This window comes from Galeopterus variegatus, unplaced genomic scaffold, assembly GCF_000696425.1.
Source record: "Galeopterus variegatus unplaced genomic scaffold, G_variegatus-3.0.2 Scaffold2535, whole genome shotgun sequence".
Taxonomy (NCBI): domain Eukaryota; kingdom Metazoa; phylum Chordata; class Mammalia; order Dermoptera; family Cynocephalidae; genus Galeopterus; species Galeopterus variegatus.
The window spans coordinates 134761-155887 of record NW_007728646.1 but is presented as its reverse complement, the minus strand read 5'-3'; the positions used below and the strand labels follow the sequence as shown (position 1 = coordinate 155887).

The following is a 21127-nucleotide window of genomic DNA, read 5'->3' as shown; positions in this document are numbered from 1 at the left end:
AACTGCTCTATGAGCTGCACTTGTTTCAGTTTATTTAATCCTCATGACAACTCCATAAAGTAGGGACTCTTATTATTGCCATGTTACAGATGGGGACACAGAAGCACAGGGATGCTAAGGGCCAAAAGCCACATGACTAGTAATTGTTAGAACTGGAACACAAGCACAGGTTCCAGAGTCCATGCCATTATTCACTAGGCTGTCCTGCCACCCTGGGCTCTGGGTTAGACCTGAGTCTGCTTTTAGATAAAATCTATGGCTCTGGCACATCCTCTGTCTGCTTTCTGTTGGTTGTCCAGGAATCAGGGTCTAACTCAGGACTGTGTGATGGCCTGGGGTCCTCTTGTAGATACTGGTGAAGCTGGGTTGAAGCTCAAAAATTCAGATTAATTGGGAGAAGAACTAGTTAGAAGCAGACAACAGTCACAGAATAGCAACTTAAGAAGGTCCATGTCATTGGTTTCTCGCGAGTGTTGTGGTCCAGAATAACTGCTCAGAGTGCTGCCAATTGCTGTATGTTGCAGTATATCAAATAACCCAGCATCTGTGCTAACTGTAACTTGCTTTGTTGGTTGGGGGGGCGCGCAGGGGGTGGATGTGTGTGTAGGTTATGAGATGGGGGAGAGAAAGGGAAAAAAGAAAACCTCAGTTCTCAGATACTGCCGCCTAGGTGGATCCTAATTTTATCCTTATTGAAGGTCGCTTTGATTTCTGGCCTTATCTGCTTGGGCTTTGCTCGTGCTCTTCTCCCTGCTCTACCCATGCCAGGGCAAGCTAGGCTTGTCTCCTCCCTCCGACCCCAAATCCATCCGACAAGCTTCTCCTGAATGAGCTCCAGGGCTCCTTTTGAGTTAGGACAATGTAGGATGTAGAGAAGCAACAGGCCAGGGCTCTGAGGTTCACCACCCAATTGTAGGGACAGTGCCAGGCCCTGGAAACCATACAGGAGAGTGTTGGATTGGACGGACAGACAGGCAGGGAGGTATGGGAGGTGGGTAGTACCAAACTCTGTTTTTGTTTTTTTTTTGCCTATAATTGAGGGAGGTGGGTCTATAAAAGCTGGAGCAGTTTTGGGAAGAGGTGAGCATGAAGCTGTTTTGGAAGGTGGGCAGGACTAGGAAAGGCAGCAATGAAGGCTCAAGGTGGAAACCTGCTAGGATGAGAACAGACACCTAAGATTTCCAGGCTTGAAGGGTTAGCACTGGGCTTGAAGGCAGAAGTGCCTTGACTGTTGTCTTTATCTGAAAAATGGGCTAATCCCTGTCCTCTCCACCTCACAGGGCTATTGGGTGTATCAAATGAGATGAAGTGCTTTGTAAATTAGCACAAATGAGAGGGGGCTGTTGAGATCTTTATATAGCTCAGTCCCTTCACTTTATGGATTAGGAGACTGAAATACTGAAGGATTGACTAAGTAACTTTCCCAAGGTCACACAATTTACAGGAGTGACAAAACTAGGACCACAGTCTACATAAGAGGGTGTAACGGAAATTAACAGAAACCATGAAAATGGTTGGGTACTCAGGACCAGACCATGGAGAACTCTAAAAGCCAGATGTGGTGTTTGGAACAGGGGCCATGGAAGTGTTTTGGGAAGAGGAATGCACTGTTTTTTGCAAGAACCTTCTTAAATCCAACCTTCTCTTGGAAATCATCCCCGATCATGGCTGCTATTTTGAGTCCTCTTTGTCTAGATGTTTGCACTTTTACTTTGTAGGGCACAATTTGGTAAACTTATACTAGTATACGACATACGTAGGTGTGGATAGTTATTCATATTACAAATACAAAACATCATACATGTGTGAAATACACTGTTTTACTAATGGTTTTATGTGGTCATGTTCTGTCTGCTTTCTAGAATAAAGTCCCTTAAAGTCAGGGATTCCAAATTACACTTCTTTATCTGTCTAGGCCCAAAGTAAGTGATTCATAAAATAACTCTGATTTCTTCTGAAGTGTAGCTATTTTTTAACTGAACTTTATCAGTAGTTATGATGCAAAAAGAAAGCTCCTTTATAAAGCATACAGCTTGCATGCAAATATGCTACAGAAATGTTTTAAATGAACACAGCCTAAGCTTGTCGCTGTAAGTTAGTCCTTTTACCCACCACCCCTCCACAAAATCTTTAAATAATTTAATTACTACTTAGTCATTTCTTCACACAGAATGGCAGAGGTAAACTTTATCAAAATTAGCCAAATATCACAACCAGAATCTTTTACCCCATGTTTATACTCTTATCTAAAAGCTAGTTAGTGGGAAGAATTGGTTAGTGGGCAGAATCGGGATTCAAACTTTGTGGCAGGATCCCTAATATTTACACTTTTATACTTCATATAATCAGAAGACCTGGTTTGGGGATTGGCTTTACTTTTATCTAGAAGTAATTTTCCTATCTAAATCATGTATTTAAAAATGTATACTAGAAATATTAATCTCAGTTGAGATAAAAGATTTGCACTCTCACAAGCCAAGTACTTGCTTCCTCTCCCTTCATCTCTCTCTCTCTCTCTCTCTCTCATGAGGCCACATCAGCTGTACTTTAAGGACACAGGGAGCAAAGGTCTGCCATTAATGCAAATCAGGGCACGCACGTGGGCACAGTTCTTTTTCTGTGGTTTTAAAGTTTCTTCACTTCACTTATTATTACAATCTTTTCCAACACAAATGAAGCCTCTTTCCCACTTGGAATTTGTTTTCATTACCTATTTAGGTGGCCCAATGCCAGCTCTCCTTCGACACCTGCAATGTGAATACAGTGGGCTTCGGAGAAGAGCAGAGAAGGCCCCTTATCCCCTTTCCTCATAGCCTCATGGCGTCCTCCACGTTAGAACAAGCTGCCTACCACACAGCAGCTGGCTCAGGGTCTGGCAGCTCTCCTGTCATTCAGTTGGCCCCAGAGTGCTCCCCAGACTAACAATGCAGGGAATGAGAAACCTTAAGGGCCAGGGTGGGGATGTCAACTCCTAAGTCACCTCTTTGTGAATGATGCCCAGCTGAGGAACAACGCATGGCAGGAAGCCTGGCGCTGTCAGGCTCACGAGCTGCTGTTTGTGATGAACAGTGAGGCGGGAGGTTTCACTGTTGTTGTTACCTCCTCCTCTATCTCTTCAGTCTTTCAATGATGAAAACAAGGGGGAAAATAAGCCAGAAAAATTGCCATATGCCCATTTTGAAAATCATCCACTCTGCCAGGTGAAGGCTCAGATTCCTTCGGGGCTCAACAGTCTTGGTAAGTACGATGTCCACACTGACGTCTTGTTCAGGGGACATAAGGAAAAAGGAAGGGAGAAACTTCTGAGAGCCCGAGACAGAGTCCCGGCCCTGTTAGCCAAGCAGCGTGCAAGTTTATCATTCTTATCATGCAACGTGGGTGGGGAGCGGGGAGTCACAGTTTCAGGTCACCTGACTCAATACCTTGGCCAAGGGCAGTGACATACAATTACTGCAGTCCCAAGGACACAGGGATCTCCTAGGAACCATTAGCTAAATTTAGCCTTGCCCCTGTGTAATTAATCACCAAGGCCATGTAGGAACCTACTTTTGGATACTGCATTTACCAAGTTTTAATTTCTCCCAGTCTCAGGCCCCCAAGGTTTCAGAGTTAAAAATACTGGAAAGAAAAATAATTTCCAAACTTTGATGTAAATTAAGGGTGTCAATTATTCACCCTCGGGGGCACTTTGTTTCCCCCAACTTCCCAAGATTGATTGTACTTCTCCCAGTGAGAAATCTCTAGGTGTTTGAACTCTTTAACCCCTTCCTTTGGATTTCCCAAGTTTTCTGAAAGTGTTAATGTTTCAAATGTGGACATGGTTCTTTTTCCCCTCCGTACTTTTTGGATTATCCTTTTCTGTATTGTGCTGTAGGTGAGTACTTAAATAGACCTTTATTACCTAGTATTCACAGTAATAATCCCTTCGGGTGTCTTAAAGTGTTTTACAAACATTCTAATTTTTCAAGTTGAGAAAATCAAATCTAGATGGGTCGACACTCTTGCTGGCACTGAGAATTAAGGACCCGACCGTAATAATAATAGCTAACACTTACTTGGTGCTATCGATGTAAGAGGCACTTCACACACTTGTCTCATTTAATCCTAATAAGAATCCTGTAAAGCAGGTACAGTACTATAATTATCCTCACCTTATAGATGAGGAAAATGGGAACCCAGTGAAAAACAAACTCGCCTGTTTCCCAGTGGGTGAGAGTTGGGCCGGGCAGTCTGATCCCAAAGCCCGTACTGTCACTAATTTCTTGCCTTCCTAGAGCGTGGCTTTGAAATGATGCTATGATTTCTCCAAATGGAAATATGGCAAAGTGTTTTTGATGGCTTGCTTCCATGGATTTACTGAGATTTTATGATTTTAACATAATTTTACCTTTATTTTTGAGACTGTGCTCCACCCCTTGAAGCCCATGAGTCTGGTGATAAAAGCAAGATATTGTTAAATAAAATGCTGTTTCTTATTAGCCAATATTTTTCTTTCCTAGGACTTGAGAAACAAGGCATGCTGAGGACAATATCAATTTAGTATCCATTATGTGCTCTCCTAATACTATACTTCTGACAATTCTTGGGGATGGGATTTTCAGATTCTTCTCTGATGCAGATGATGGTTTTGTGTTGATCCATCCTCACTTCCCTGCCTGGTTATTTTGTAACTAAAAAGACATGCTTTTCTGAGTTGGAAGATTACAGTAAGGGTTCAGTCTGGGTATGGAATAAGACATATTTCAATCAATCAGTTTTTCCAATGAGCCAACAGGCCATAGATTCTTTGATGATATCAGCTGTACTTATAAGATAAATCCCAATTTCTCAGTGAAGCATTTCTAAAATCACTTTAGTCACATATGATTGGTGAATGTATTTGAAACAGAAAAAAATAAATTGTTCCATGGAAACAGAAACTCTTCGAATGTAATAAAAGGTAACATTGGGACAACTGCAAATATGTGATAGAGTTATATTGCTACTGGATGACTACATAAATGGTAAATAGCTGATTTTGTTACATTGACATGTATTTTTCAAAGGATATTTGGAAATATTTCAAAACCAGATTAAGATTTAGATAGTAAAAGTAAGCCAAAGGAGAAATATAAGAAGTAGAGACAAGAACTTAGAATAATTCTTACGTAAAATAAAATCTGACAGTTGGGACTCCTTATGGGAATTTACCTGGCTTTAGCAAGCTTTGAGGTTTAGCCTAAGTTTAAAGAAATGGGCACAAAAGAAAAAAATGTGATTATAACAATTCATAACCTTGGCAGCCCTGAATTCTATGGGAAAGTCAAAGGAGGGAGTCAGGATGGTGGGAAAAGAGTTGCGGTGGGAATGGGCGTGGGCAGAAACTCTGAGTGGCCGCAGAGCCCTTGAGACAGTCTGCAAGGATTACAGTGTATCAGAGGGGGCATCTCTACATGCACAGGTGAGGGTGTTCAGTTTTTCTTCATTCTCAACTCAAAGCTCAGGATGTATGAGGCTAAGAAAATATGTGGATTTATTGTCTAAAGCTTGATATTTAGTCACCAAAAGTCATTCATTCACTGATTCATTCATTCATTGAACATTTATTGAATACCTACACTGAGCCAGAAACTGTTAGGTGAGGGGAATATATTTTTGAGTCAAAATAGACAAGCTCCACTGTCATGTACCTTGAAAAGTAGTGAAGTCAATAACAAAGAAGCCACACAGGCAAGTGTATAATCACACACGGTAAAGAAACCTTTACCACACAGAAGCCACACAGGCAAGTGTATAATCACACACGGATAAAGTGAGTGCGACAGTTTGTAATTGGGAGACCAGAGAAGGACTGGGGCCCCCCTAAGAGATGTCCTGAACACATGATGTTTGAGCTGAGACCCAAGGAATAAGTTGGAACTAACCACGTGAAGTGATGTGTTATGAGAAGATTCCAGGTGGAAGTATCCGAATGAGCCCTAAGTTGAGAGGGAGATTGGCAGGTTTGTGGGACTGGGAATCAGCCAGTGTGGGCAGTGCAGAGAGCAAGGGGCAGCCATGTGGGATGAGGCAGGGTGGCAAATACAGGGCATGTAAAGTGATGGCTTAGGGACGTTGCACTAAGAGCAGTGGGCCTCCCCCAAGGGGCTGGGATGTTGGTGGTAGTGAGTTTTGTGTGGCCTGGTCAGATATGTGTTTAATTGTCACTCTGGCTGCTGTGTGGAGAACAGGCAAGATGATGCAGGGCAGGAGATGAAGCGACCAGTCAGGGGGCTAATGCAGTGGGACATGGGAGCTTTGGCTTGAGAATGAGAATGAAGAGAAGTAGAAGAATTCGGGAACTACTAAGAGTTCAGAAGCAGTGCTCAGTGATGGAGGAGATAGGGAGTGGAAGAGAGAGGACTGAAGAGATGGCAGCACCATTCACTGTAGGAGGACCAGGCCTGGGGATGTACGCCCATCTCATACTTGAAAAACTGAGCCTGAGATACCGTGCTTTTTAGGATTATTGCTTTCTAACACATTCTAGGCATTCTAAAAGAACCTGATCAGGAAATGTTTAACCTTCTTTCATATCATCTTCTCACTCCTATGTTTTTTATGAAATTATTGTTTTCCCCTTTAATCTGTTTTTAATATGTCATTTAAATATGATGGTCATTAACTTACTACAATACATACTTTTTACTCATAAAGCTTTTTTAGGTAAACTTTTAAAATTATTCTTTTCTATTTTCTAAAGTTAATTCTTTTTTCAAATCTATATTCATCCTAAAGGTTTATGATGTCTTAGAGAGCTGAAAGTCCCTTGCAGGTACAGACACAGAGATGTCTAGGTGTCTGTGCCTGCTTAGTACTCTTTACTTAAGGGTATTTATTAGCACAGTTCATACTGAATAAATGCTGGGGTTCAGACCAGCAATTTAAAGTTCAGAAGACTTCACCAATTTTCACACTTGTGTGTCCTTCTCTTTTTAATAGAAAATATAGGATAACCTAAGACCAGTGGACACGTGGATTTTACAGACAAAAGAGAATATCCACTTTGCAACAAGCAGAGTGACTATGATTTAAGGTTTGCATATGCCAGAACTGATGATGTTTTGAGCATAACTTGGTTTGCAATCTCAGTTAATTCCTCAAGCACTTACTGAGCACCCAGTCGTGCATAGCACCATCCAATTCCTTTCAGGGAGTCAAAAACACACTGTAGTCAGTTTCCACCCTTGAAGAGCGCTGATTTAATAACACAAGTTGACCCAAATTTAACACATCACATCGTTCTCTCTTCCTTTAAAAGCCAAACAAAAGCTGAAAGATGAAAATTAGTCAAAACTCATTTCTTCTGCACAGCTGCTTTTTGATGGCTGCTACCACCATCTGCTTCTCCTCCTAGTGGGCAGCTCCACCCACTAGACCCAGCTGGCAACATCTGACAACATCCTCTCTCGCTCATTTCCACAGTGGTGCTGTGGCCTTCATCCTCCCCTGACTTTTTTTCCCCACTAATTCAGGTAGGAGGGCTGTCATGGAAGGTACACCTGACTTAGGGTCAGTAGGAGAACTGAATTTGAATCCTGGCCTGGTCACTCAAGTGAGAACTTGAAAATGTCACTTAATCTCTCTGGACCTATTTTGTCACCTGCAGAACAGGTACTGCTGATCTCTCTTCACTGAAATGTTCATTTTTTAAAAATTAAAACCATTTTTTTTCATTGTACATGTTTATGGGTACAGTTTATTGTTTTAATACATGCATATATTATATAATGATCCAAGCTGAATAGTTAGCATATGTATCACCTAAACATTTATCATTTCTTTGTGATTATAACATTCTCACCAGAATGTTCTGAGGATCAGATTGGGGCTACCTGTGTCAGCCACTAGCTCAATTCCCGGAACATGCATATTCTCACTAAACCTCATATGAATATGAATCTCACGTCTCTGCACAGGATAATTGTAATAAACAATGATCATAGTATGAAAAGCCAAAATGACCTGAAATATTGCCTTTCTTGTATTCAATTTTTAGCTAAGAGCCTTTAAAGTTAAACTGACATGCCTATTAGTCACAATGACAAACCAGAGAATAGATATCAACTGGTGTACATTTCCAGCCCTGAACTCCCGAAACATGCTACACATATTCCTGCCAGTCGAATACTCTCAAAATATCATTCTCAGCACGTTCTTCCCCTGATTGAAAGCCTTTGGTGACTATCAATGGCCTGAAAGTATAACTAATTGTCTTATCCTGCTATGCAGTGTCCTGTAACACCTATCCTGAAATCTTCCTTCTTCATCTGCAGTGAAGGGATTCACACAGTCTGGGAGCCGCCAAACTAGATTACTTGCTATGCTGTGTGCCATTTACATGCTACATTGTAATGTACGTAAGCAAAGTGACTATATTATTCACTGCTATATCCCTTACACTTAGCCAGATGTCTGGTTCATAGTAGAAGCTCAATAAATGTTTGTTCAAGATGGGGGACGTTCTTTAATATGATAAATATAATAATAATCTCATTAGCAAGACAGTAATAATAATATAACAACAACAGTAAGTAATAGGAGATAACAACCATAGCCATCCATTAAGCTATTGCTTGATGGCCACTATGCTATAAATTTATTCTCTCATCTAAACTTTCTAATTGCCCCATCATGCAAATCCTGTCCTTACCCCATTTTACTGATAAGACTGAGGCTCAGAGAGATTAAATAAATTCCCTGATATTAGATGATTGAGTCTTTCACTCATTTATTCAGCAAATGTTATTTAGGGTCTACCATGTGTCAGGCTCTGTTTTAGGGGCTGGAAATGTAACCTACGTCTTGCTTATTGTGAACAGCGTCCTTGCTTCCATGGAACTGATAGTCTAGTGGCAGAAAACAGACACTGACTTACCAAATAAATGAGATGATGTCAGAAAGTGGTAAGTGATAAAAAGCAAAATAAAGCAGTGTTGGAGATCAGCGGTGATGGGGGCACTACTTCAGACAGGAGAGTGAGTAAAGCCTTGCTGGGGGGGGTAGCAGCTAACCGTATCCTGACTAATGAAAGGGAGTGAGCCATTAAAGATCCGGAGGGAGAAAGTTTCAGGCAGGGGAAACAGAAAGCATGAAGGCCCTGAGGCAGTAGTATCCTCGTTTATGTTCCAGAAACGGTAAGATTACCTGTGTGTTTGAGGTGGAAGCAGGTGAGAGCAGAAAGGCCATGCGGGCTCAGGCTGTGCTGAGTATTGCAGGCCTGACACAGGCTTGGGCTCTTACTCTGATTTAGAAGGGAAGCAATGGAAGTGGTAGAGCCAAGGGGCAGCAGGATCTGAGTTTTAAAAAGATCTCTCTGGCAAGGGTATTGTGAGTAGTGAGATCAGGTACAGGAATATTAAAGTAACGCAGGTGAGAGGTGGCAGAGGGGCGAGATTTGAGTCCAGATCTGATGCACTGAATGTGCGGTAGGCGAGAAAGAAGGGAGTCCAGGATTACACCACGGTTTGGACCTGAGGAATGGAAAGAAGAAAGGGAAAGACTGAGGGAGGAGCAGACTGAGAGTGGAGGAAATCAGTATTTCATCTTATACATCTGAAACGTGAGATGTCTACGAGCTGCCCAAGTGGAGATTAGGAGTTGGCGGATAGCTGGGCATACATATCTTTAGCTGCATGAAACAAAAGAGGGACGGAACTTTACATGTCAGAGTTATCAGTGTGCAGACAGTATTTGAAGTCACGATCCGGGATGAGATCATCTCAGGAGTGAGTGTGGAGAGAAGTGGAGGGACTGGGGGTGGGGGACAGCAGTGGGGTGCCCGCCCTGCTTAGCGTGGGAAGGGGAGGGGTGGAGCAAAGCGGCACAGACAGTGAGGTGTCCTGGAGGCAGGGCTGAGGCAGTGCTTCCAGGATGATGGCAGTGCTCATCTGGGTCAAATGCTGCTGACAGGTCGGGTCAGACCCGATCTGAGAGTTAACCTCTAGACAAGAGCAGTCTCAGTGCTTACAGCCGCAGGGTGGATTGTGAACCCAGGCGTGTGCAGCCTTTGTGCACAGACACCCAAAACTCCGTTGCCCAAATCCCCTTCATCTCTCTTTAGGCCCCCGTTCCCTTTATCTCCTGCGATTCAGCTTCTAGCTACCTCCATCATGGAGCCTTCCTTGATTCCTCTAGTCAAATTGAATGCCCATAACATTTGCCTTGTTTCAGAATTATTCATTGGTGACTATGTTTAGATATTTGAGTGGATGGGTCCTTGGATTAATAGAAATATGCTATGTGAAGCTACACACAATCAGAGAAAACACTATACAAAAGTGTGGTATTATTTCTACCACTACTAAAGACAGCACAAGAATACCTAAACAAGAACATCCCAAAATAGTAATCTGGAGGCACAGCCTCTCAGAGCGCTGCTTGGTCTGCTGGCTGATGAAGGCACAGAGCAGCAATGCTGGGTGGCAAAGCAGGATTAGGGTTTAGGGATCTGGGCTCTGGGCCCAGCTCTGCCACTGAGCCATGTGACCTTGGGTGAGGCACTTCAAACTTCTGGGACATAGTTTCTTCACCTTTGAAATGAACAGATTGTATCACATTGCCCCAAAGATACTTCCACCCACCTCAGTTCATTCTCAGATTAGAAACTAAGGAGTGGCATTCAGAGATACCCGTGTTTGTGCCCTTTCTTCCTACTTAAACTATAGAATCTCAAAGGGCAGGTCTTGTACTTCTTTGCATCATGCAGAAGGTCCTGGTAGATGCACAATAAGTATATTTTGATTTAATAGATCCTAAGAGATAAATCCTCTTTGGTCTATAAAACGTACAGTGGCCCTGCTCGGTGATCTCCCTCTAACCTGCCACACCTATCTCTTCCCCAGTCACTCAAGTATTCCTTCATTCATTTACTCTGGAGTTCCTACTGTGTGCAATACTCCCAAGAACTATGAAGGTTCATGACCCAACTGTGCTACTTATTTTGTGCCTCTTGACCCTGCTGGCTTAGAATTGAGGATACCAAGACATATGTTCTAAAAAATAAGGCAAAATACTGGAACAGAACTGTCTTGGAAAAATCCAGCCCATGAAACTAGGGTACTTTAGAAAGTAGTAGATGTGTTAGACTGTGGAGATTCATGAGTGCCAAGCTCAGATTCTGTGCTCAGTAATATTAATCTGCCATGTCTAAGGTACCCTGGAGGAGACAGAGTGAAGAGAGGGAGACCAGTTAGAAAATGGAAGTAGTGTACACAGGTGGTGGTGAGGGCAGGAACTAGAGAAGGGACGGGCCATGGCCTGCAAGCCTGTACTCTCATGGCCCCTTTGTTGGAGACAGTTGTTAAGACACCGAGTCAAAGTTGACACCCACTCTGCTCCAGGTTCCTATGCCAGAGATGTTGTTACCTGCATGCTGGGAGCATGGGGTGTGGGGGTTAGGGTAGAGACAGAGGCAGAAGGCACACATCCAGGTGCAGCATGGTGAGCACTGGCCTGGAGGTAAAGCAGGGTGCCAGTGGGGATGGGCTGCATTGAGGAACCAATAGGTTTCCTCCTTCACCTCTGCAGATCCTCTCCACCCTCCTCCACTTGGCTCCGAGCAGTCCTCCAGGAGGCTGACCTGTATAGACTATATCCATGGGCGGCATCCCTTGTCCTTGGCTTCTGGCTGCATATCAGAGGAGAGAGGGAGAGAGAGGGCAGAGTATTTATTCCCTTTACTCCAAAGAGGTTAACCTTGGGTTAGTTGTCTCTCAACCAAGAGTGCCTGCTCCTGTCAAGGTGATCTGCTCTACAGAGCTCTCTGCTCTGGGTCCTGGTCACTACCCCCTCCTTCCCTCTTAGGCCTGACCCCTAACAGTCCTGCTGTTAAGACACCCCACCCAGACCTTTGTAGTTAGTATCTTTATCCTTTGTTGGGGTCCTCGCTGATATACTGGGCCTCTGAAATAAGAACTTGCATTTCTTTGGCACTTCTTTCCTTACTATGTTGTGAGCTCTTCCATGAGAAACTAATCATATCTTTGTTAATCTTAGTTCTATCGCTTCCACCTCTGCTACCTAGCACAGTTTACCTTTACAGTGGTTGTTTATTAATTGTTTGTTAAAAGATATAAATTTCTCCTCTCTGACAGCCATTCCTTTGACGTAGCAGGTCATACATGGTTCTGTCTGGACATTCCATTCTCACTTCACGCCTCTCGCAGGGCCATGCAGGGAAAGGGCCCCGTCTCCATTTTGCCCTTCACCTTCTGGCTATCCTTACCTCACTGTTTCTCAACCAAGAGGCCAAATGCTCGCATGAAAGCCCTTTCCTGCCCAATACCCTAAAGTTTACAGTCTTTACAAAAGTGTCAGATGCATGTGGCATCAGAAAAGACCCTAAAGTCTTTCCTCTGTGATTTCAAGGATTGCAAAATGAAGATAAAAGTAATACTAACTTTATATGGTCGATGGGAGAATAAAAACAAATGTAACATCTTGTAAAATTTATTTTCTTTTCCATGAAATACATCAGTAACTATAAAGAACGAGCAAGTTCTCTCCATCTCCACCTTACTTTGACTGCTTTTCCAAGAGTTAAACCCTTCTTTAAAACAATGAGCAGAATAATAACTGACATTTCTGAGCATTTACTCTTTGCTGAGAACTGTTATAAGTGCTTTTATATATTATCGCATTTGAACTCCACAAGAGCTGTATATGGGAGAACCTATTTTATCCCCATTTTTCAGATGAAAAATAAAGGCACAGAGAGATGAAGTAAATTGCCTAAGGTCGGGAGCCAGAATTGAGACCAAGGAAATTTGTCCAAGAGCCACATCATTAATCTCTTTGCTATACAGTCTCATGTGCTTACATTCCCTTTGATATCATGTGAAGATAAATCATAAAGGTGGCAATTGGCTGCAATGAATAACATACCAGGTGGAAACTAAGAAGTCACTAAAAATAAAGTTTGCAGTCTTGTGGTAATTCTTCTGAATTATAATTCAGCTCAGGTGCTGCACTCCAAAATTCAAACCTAGTCCACTGTGTTTGGTTAACTGAACTGCATTCTTAACATCTCAGTGCAGTCATGAACACTAGCGGTTTAGACAGAGACTCACCTGAACTTAATGCATGTTCCACTTCCTGCATAATCACCCTGGGGAGGGTGGTGGTGGTCTCGGTGTCTATCGGCTCACATGTCCCTTTGGTTGGCACAGGAGTTTTCTCCTTGGGCACTGGCTTGGCTGTGGCATGTGAAGTGGGTGGGTGGCCAGAGCTGTGCTTCTCTGTTGGGGACTCTGGTGTGGTTGGAGCTCCTGTGGGTTGCGTGCTGGTCACAGTGGAGCTGTGGTCGGTGGTGATGGAGGCAGAAGAAACCTCAGGTGGTGAGGTCGAGAGGGATGAGGGTGATGAGGCTGGAGGTTGAGGGGAGATGAGTGTGGGAGACTCAGTGGGGGACTGCGACCCTGTAGCTGGCACGCTTGCTTCAGGAGCGCCCGAGCTGTGTTCCTTGGGCGTGGGTGCTAAGTGGACTCCAACGCTTGTTGACGCAAACCCAGGAGGTGAGGGATCTGTGTTTGTGCCTTCCCAATTCGGAGCTGGGTTGGTGGTCGCCTCATCCCTGGGCTCTATGGAAATGTTCTTGGGGAGCGGAGATGTTGGGGCTGCTGCTGTAACTGGGAGTAGCGAGTTGCTGTGAGTGCCGTTGGATGGGGAGGCAGTGACCGCGGCAGTGTTTTGTGGAGAGCCAGTCCAGATGGTGGTCGGTGTGGTAATTTTTGCTGGAAGAGAAACAGGCAAGGGGACCGATGTAGGCACACTCTGTACCCTCCATCCTGTGGAAGAGCCAGTGCAAAAGTGGTTAATATGTGAAAACTAGGTAAGATGTGAAATAGAGGCAAGGCTGTTGCCCTGTGGCTGTTTTACAATATTTTCACAGGTATTTCTCATTTGGCATCGTGCCCTCCCAATTGTGAAGGTGAAATTTAAAAATTTTCTTCCCACTAATTGCTCTCCCCTTGCGAGTCTCATAGCCTGAAGTTTCAGTAAAAGCAATTAGTAGGTCAGTCACCTCAAGACCAGCCAGTATGTGGACTGAACTAATCTTGTCTCCTGCTTGCTTAGACCCATGACCCTCTGGGGAAACTGACTTATGGGAATTTGTCTGGACTGCTGGGGGGCCAGCCCCACAACACCTGCACTGTGGGGATGCTGAGAGCATGTGGGTTGGGAGAGGGATGGGGAGGTGTGGTTGGTGATGTGGGGTGACTGGCAAGGGGCCCCACCCCACTGCAGAGGAGCTCACTGATTGGCTGTTCCTGCTTCAAGAGCTGTCCCTCTGCACTTCCGCACAGGAGTGCCAGTGCTATGGGCCTGCTGGCTGGGATGACCAAACAGGTAAGCATGTTTCCCACAGAGGAAGAAAGACGGAGAGGTGCCAGAATAAAAGCTGGGAGGAGTAATCTGAGGTTTGGTTATCTTGTGAGGCAGAAACCCAGTTCTCCCAAATTATGGCATGGGGTCTTTAAGATAATACTATTTTGCCAAATATTCTCCATATTTTGTAAAATTTAGAGGGTTTCCTTTCTTCCTTCATCCCTCCTTCCCTCCATTTACCCATTCAGTTTCATTCATTGATTCATTCACCCATTATTTGATAAATAGCTATCCATGTGCTAGTACTCTGCTAGACATATGATTTCACTTTCTATGTAACACATCCCTCAATTGCCTCCCCATACCTCTAAATATTCCCCAACTAGTTTTTCCCCTAGGCATTTCCATCTCAGTAGATGGGACACCCGCATTTGCTAAGTTGCTCAGATAAAGACTGAGACATCATCCTTCATGCATCTCTTTTCCCTACAGTGCAGGTCAAATCCATCAGTGAGTCATGATGACTCTACCTTGAAAATACAATCCCCGTCTAACCACTTCTCACCACCTCCCCCTTATCTCAGCATCACCTGAGCCGCTGCAACCACTAGCCTGGACAACGGCAACAGTCTCTTAATTGGTCTTCTGGTTCCCAGCTTTCCTCCCTTCATCTGCTTTCACGTAGCAGCCAGTATGATCTTTTAAAGTGGTAACTCTTTTTTTCTTTTCAATACTCTCCAAAGGAATTCTGCTGCATGTAGAACAAAATCAAAATTGTTCCCCAGTGTCATCCCATGTTCCCCTCATCATTCTGACTATTCTCTACTAAAATGCCACCTCTTCCTCAGAGGAGACTTCCCAGACAATCCTAACTAAAATCCCTCCTACTCCAGCCCCTTCCCCATTTTTTTTAAAAGATTTTTTTTGGAATTTTTTTTTTGTGGTAAAATATACATAACATAAAATTTACCATTTTAACCATTTTAAGAGTACAGTTCAAGGGTTTTAAGTATATTCATAGTACTGGGCAATCATCATCACTGTCCATCTCCAGAACTTGTTCATCTTCCCAAACACAAACTTTGTGCCCATTAGACTACAGCTCCCTTCTCTCCCCAGCCCCTGGAAACTACTGTTCTACATTCTCCTATCTCTATGAATTTGTCTGCTCTAGGTACTTCATATAAGTAGAATTATACAATGTTTGTCCTTTTATGACTGACTTATTTCACTTAGCATAATGACTTGAAGTTTCACCTATGTTATAGCATGTGTCAGAATTTCCTTCTTTTTTAGCCTGAATAATATTCCATTGCATGTATATACTACATTTTGTTTATCTCTTCAGGCATGATGAGCACTTGGGTTGCTACCACCTTTTGGCCTTTGTGAATGACGCTGCTGTAAACATGGGTGCACAAATATCTATTCAATATAATGCTTTCATTTCTTTTGAGCACATTCCCAGAAGTGAAACTGCTGGATCACATGGTAATTCTCTGCTTAATTTTTTGAGGAGATGCCATAACTTTCTTTTTTTTTTTTTGTCTTTTTTCGTGACCGGCAACGGATCGCAACCCTCAGTGTCGCGCTCGTACCGGACTGGGACCGGCAACGGGATCGCAACCCTCGGTGTTGCCCCCGCCCCTCGCTCAGCCAGTGAGCAGCCGGTCTGTATGTGGGATCCGAACCCTCGGCGGGAGCGCCACCGCGCTTCCCAAGCGGCACACTATAGCAGTGCACCACCGGGCCGGCCCTATAACTTTCAATCATTATTGTTTTTCATAATACCAGTAGTCTATTCCTGAAATTATATATATATTTTAAAGATTTACATATTTATTATCTCTCTCTTCTATAAGAATGTAAGCTCTGTGAGGGCACAGGGACCTGGTCTTATTCATTGCTGTTTCTCCTAAGCTTAGGGCAATGACCAGGTCATAGTAAGTACTCAACAAGTACTTGTGGAAGGAAGGAAGGAAGGAAGGAAGGAAGGGTGGAAAAATGAATTAACCTAAGAACTTTATTCACAAATACTCCAACATCTCTCCACTGTCTTCTACATACCACTTAGTTATGGCCATATCCGTCACAGCTTCTTCAGAGAGGGCTGCCTACTTGGTGTTATTCAAGGGCAAGATTCTTGCTTAAAAGCTCAGCCTTACCCTTGGTCATTGTACCATGACATATGCCTATGACTGATGTCTTGTTAGGTCTTCAGCTACTTAACCCTACATACCTTGAGGAAATTTCCTTGGAGGTGGCATATATGTAAGGGCCAACCAAAATCAAGATTCAGAAGAAATAGAACATGGGCTAGATGCCAGTACAGAGGAAGGGAGAAAAGACTAAATGGGAGGTATTCAGCTATTTAGGATAAAATCTGCTTACTTCATGATTCTGCCACACAACACATTAAGGAGCTGTTGGAAAGTTGTGCTCCAGATTCTATCCTGAATTTAACAATTGGATTGTCATATAAATAATTGGTTTTATTTCATTTGCAAGGAGTTGTCAAGACCATAAACTATAGGAGAGTTACTTTCCTAGTAAACAGGAGGAAAGACCTACCAACTCAGGCCACATAATATTCCATGTTGTTATGGTGGTCTTTGGCAGCTGTGAACTGTCAGCAGTTTCAGGATGAATACAGATCAAGAAACCTTTGAATTATGGACTAAACAACAGTTGGGACAAATATTATTAAAACACTGGATCTTCATATGTGACCTTTGGAGCTTACTGGCTCTGCATCCTGGCAGCTGCCACGGCTGATTAAAGATTCTGAGGACAGAAAAAAACGATAATGTTTAACTACTGTTCCTGGCATTATATAATAGATGGGCAGATGGAGGCAGAGAGAGCCGCAGTCTGGCAGCCACGTCAAAGAGTCTTTGGAAGACTGAGATAAATGAGGAATCAGTCATATACAAAGGAGCACCAATTCATTCATCCATCCATCCATTCATTCAAGCATTTATTGAGTAGCTTCCATGTCCATGGCTTTGCCATCAGAGAGTTCATTAACTAGCAGAACAGAAAGGAAACGCAACTTCCTGTAATATGATGTTATAAATGCTTTATAAAAGTAAAACCAAGTTGCAATGGGAGCCCTGAGGAAAGATTAATAAATTTTGTATGGGGACCATGGAAAGTAAAAGTATGCAAATGTCATTTTCAAATGATATTTAGAAAAGTCACAGGAAAGATGACATTTGAATTGGTTCTGAAAGAGTAAGAATGCACAAGATGTCACTTAAGATATATGATGTTCAGCGTGACACTTACATTGTCATTTCCAGTGGAGCTAAAATGTATACCATGGAAATCATTACAGTGATGAAAATGACATGCTCTAGAAATTGGTTTTGTTTCTGGAGACATCCATCTCCTTGTTTAATTCTTACTAATATACTTTTATAATTCCTACCCTGCCTGCTTCCAAAGAGGACTGCAGGTCCTCTTTCATTTCCCATGGCTACCTACTGAGTACTTATCTTAAATATTTTATAGTTTAGTTCAGGCAATTTCTACTCCTAACAAATCAACAATGCATGAAATTGTGTGACAATATTGGCTATCTTCACTTAAATAAGGCATGAAAAGCCTCTGCTTTGCCTTACTTGATGATACATACATTCCATACTGCCTGGACTGCATGAAGATGGGTCTTTCAGCACAAAGATGGCCAAGGCTAAGGCACCATGACTATCCTAGAGAATGCTTGCTGTCTTAGTCTGCTTGGGCTGCTGTAACTAAAGACCATAGACTAGGTGGCTCAAACATTTCTTATAGTCTGGAGGCTGGAAAGACCAAGATCAAGGTGCCAGCCAACTCAGTTCCTGGTGAGGGCCCTCTTCTCAGCTTGCAGATAGTCACCTAGTAGCTGTATATTCACATGGCCTTTCCTTGGTGAATGCGAGTGCAGAGAGATTGAACAAGCTCTCTGGTGTCACTTTTTATGAGGGCACTAACCCATTGTGACGGCCCACCCTCACGACCTCACCTAACCCTAATTAGCTCCCAAAGGCCCCATCTCCAAATGCCATCATATTGGGGACTAAGCCTTTTACATTCAGAATCACTGAGATAGTCTTAGGAAATATGAATTCTGCTATCTCATATGTAGGACTTTTGTTGCCATAGGAATACCAAACGGAATAAGTCAAACAGGTAAGAATGTATACTTTCTCAGGATTTCAAGAAATCTTTTAGAGCTAGAGAGGGCCTAGTCGATGAGTGAGGACAACTCCTCGTTTGATTAATGAGGGGTGCAGGGGGAAGTGACATAATTGACCTTACACATCTAAGAGGAACAATTGGACAGTGTCTGCCTGGAAAGAATTGTTCAGGGACAGAGTCAGAACTAGACCATCCACCCCCTCACTCCCCAACCAACAAACTGTGCCCCAGCCTCAAAAAGGATTCACTTTAGCAACCACTATTATTAATTACAGAGTAGGTGAGGACGAACCTATGTGAGACTGGGCAGCTGAAGATGTTAAAAAAATACAGTGCCCCCCTAGACCTACCCACCCAAAGTAGAGCCACTTTCATTTGAAGAAAGGAATTCGTTTTAGTATTTCCTTGAGGAAATGGCAGCGTTAAAACAACGAAGAAATTGAACTCATTAATTTCTCAATTAGAGGTGAATGAGCATTGTTTCAAAACTGAGTGACATTGCCAGCTATGGAGTGCCCTGCCTGGGCAGCTACAGGCCCACGGAGGTGAAGCAGACTGACTCAGGGAAGGGTATCTCCTAGGTGTAGCTCACATGTCAGGTCTAAGGGCATGATGGCCAACTTAATTGGAAATTCCTCCTTGTAAGTTTACCAATAGCAGTCTTTCCTGAAGTTTGGTCAGATTCAAGCTTTTATGTTGCAAAAATAGCTGATAGATTGTTGCTTGGAAGAAAAGCAAATTCTTACTTGGATAGAAAATTATTTGTTTCCATGTGCATTTTCCTTTATGAAGGAGACTGATTTCACAGTTTACATCTCTTTGATCTTTGAAAGAGCTTGGGTTTGGCTTGATCCTTTGTTTCTTGCCTTGCTAGAATGAGGGATTTGGGGGCTGATGGCTGGGATATGCAGGCGAGATCTCCCAGAGCTGGAGGAGTCACAAGACACTGTAGGGTAGAGAGTCTGTGTTCCACACCTCCTGACCTGCCTGGGCATCAGGAGTACAGTCAGCAAGTGCCCTGAACATTGTCACCTTTCCCTGCATTCTATGAGCAGCAACCTGGGCTGGTGCCAAAGTCCCAGGCAATCTGATTACCTGTGTTGCTCACCTATCTTTTTTCCCCTGGCCGTGTCCTTCCCTGCCCTTGGATTGTCAAGCACCTGAGAAAACATGTGACAGAGCTTTGGCAAATTTGGTGAAACTTGATTACAACACAGTCAAGCCCTCTTCTGCTGCTGCCAAGTCAGCCAGGAGTGTTGCCTGTGGTCTCCTGGCAGAGGCCCCACTGCTGTTGAGTGCTGGACAATTGCTAAATTACTCCACACGGCCACCATGGTGAGCTTCAGAAAAGGCATATATATATATATATATATATATAATTATTATTTTTTTTAATGAGTGAATGAGCTGAGTGCTCTATGCAGGGCCCTATACTGAGCACTCTACATGTATCATCTCATTTAGTTTGTAATATAACCTCTACAAAGTCGGCACCATTATTATTTCAGTTTCACAGATAATGAAAAAGAGACCCAGAAAAGTTAAGTAACTTCCCTAAGATCACACAGCTAGCACATGGTACAGCTGAAGCTTGAACCCAAAACATCTGGCTCCAGGCCTAACCTTTTAACCATTTTATGGTATTGAACTGGGAAATGCGAGGGTGCTTTTGAAGTCTGGGCCCTCCATTTGTAAGGCAATCAATCACCAGTTTGCTTCTATCTCTCCTAATAAATTCTTCAGTGTGGGCCACAAGAGTAATGTTACAAACATTACCTGACTGTATGAGCCCTTTGCCTTGCCTCAATCGTTCTGCAGACTCCCTAATGTCCTTGGGATAAATCCTGAAGTCCTTGGTACAACACATGGCCCCTTCTAGATCGCCCCGTTCCACCTCTCATGCACCCTGTGATCTCGTCAATCTGAATCACGGTGAGTTCCTGACATGTTCTGTGACCGTCTGCCTCCCAGCCTGTGCACCTGCTGTTCTTCTTGCCCTGATTCCCCCAGTTCTGAGAAACCTAGAGCCTGACTTCCTCTATGAAACCACCTGGCAGAGCCTTTCTCCTCTGTGTGCCACAGCACTGCACGGACTCTGTCTGGTGCATTGCACTGAGCCACAATTTCCCTCCACGCTTGACTCCCATCAGGCTGGGGGCCCTGAGAACAAAGACTGGGGCTTGTCCCTGTGTCTTAGTGCCTGGCACAGAGAAGGTGCTCAATATATATTCACTGAGTAAAAACACGGATGCTCTACTCTTTGAAAACCAGAAATGTTCTCCGGCTTATATACTGGGTCACGGTAGCAGAAATACATCCTCCCTTTGATTTGTCTGTAAGTTCCATAAAAACGACCAGATAACATGAAATTTTAGATGGGCCTCTAAACAGACTTTTGTTATTATTGTTTGCTTGTTTTCACTTTAAAGACTATGGGGATTTCTTCCCTTTATTGATGATATAGACCAAAGTCACAGTTCTTGAAATGTTGGCCATCTATCAGTTGACCCAAACTAGTCTTACTATCCCCACATTAAATGGACTGAACTTCAGCAAGCATTGAGAGAGAGGGAGAGAGGGAGGGAGGGAGGGAGGGAGG

General features: G+C 43.3%; 1 protein-coding gene across 2 annotated transcripts in view; it reads right to left on the bottom strand.

Annotated features, from left to right (window-relative positions):
- PARM1 (prostate androgen-regulated mucin-like protein 1) overlaps positions 1 to 21127 on the bottom strand; it is a 105641-nt gene that overhangs the window by 22493 nt on the left and 62021 nt on the right. The window contains exon 2 of one of the 2 annotated variants that reach the window (XM_008582195.1): positions 13089 to 13805. In XM_008582195.1, coding sequence (XP_008580417.1) covers positions 13089 to 13805 — 717 coding nt within the window. The remainder of the gene's footprint in view (positions 1 to 13088; positions 13806 to 21127) is intronic. The other variant, XM_008582196.1, reaches the window with a different exon arrangement.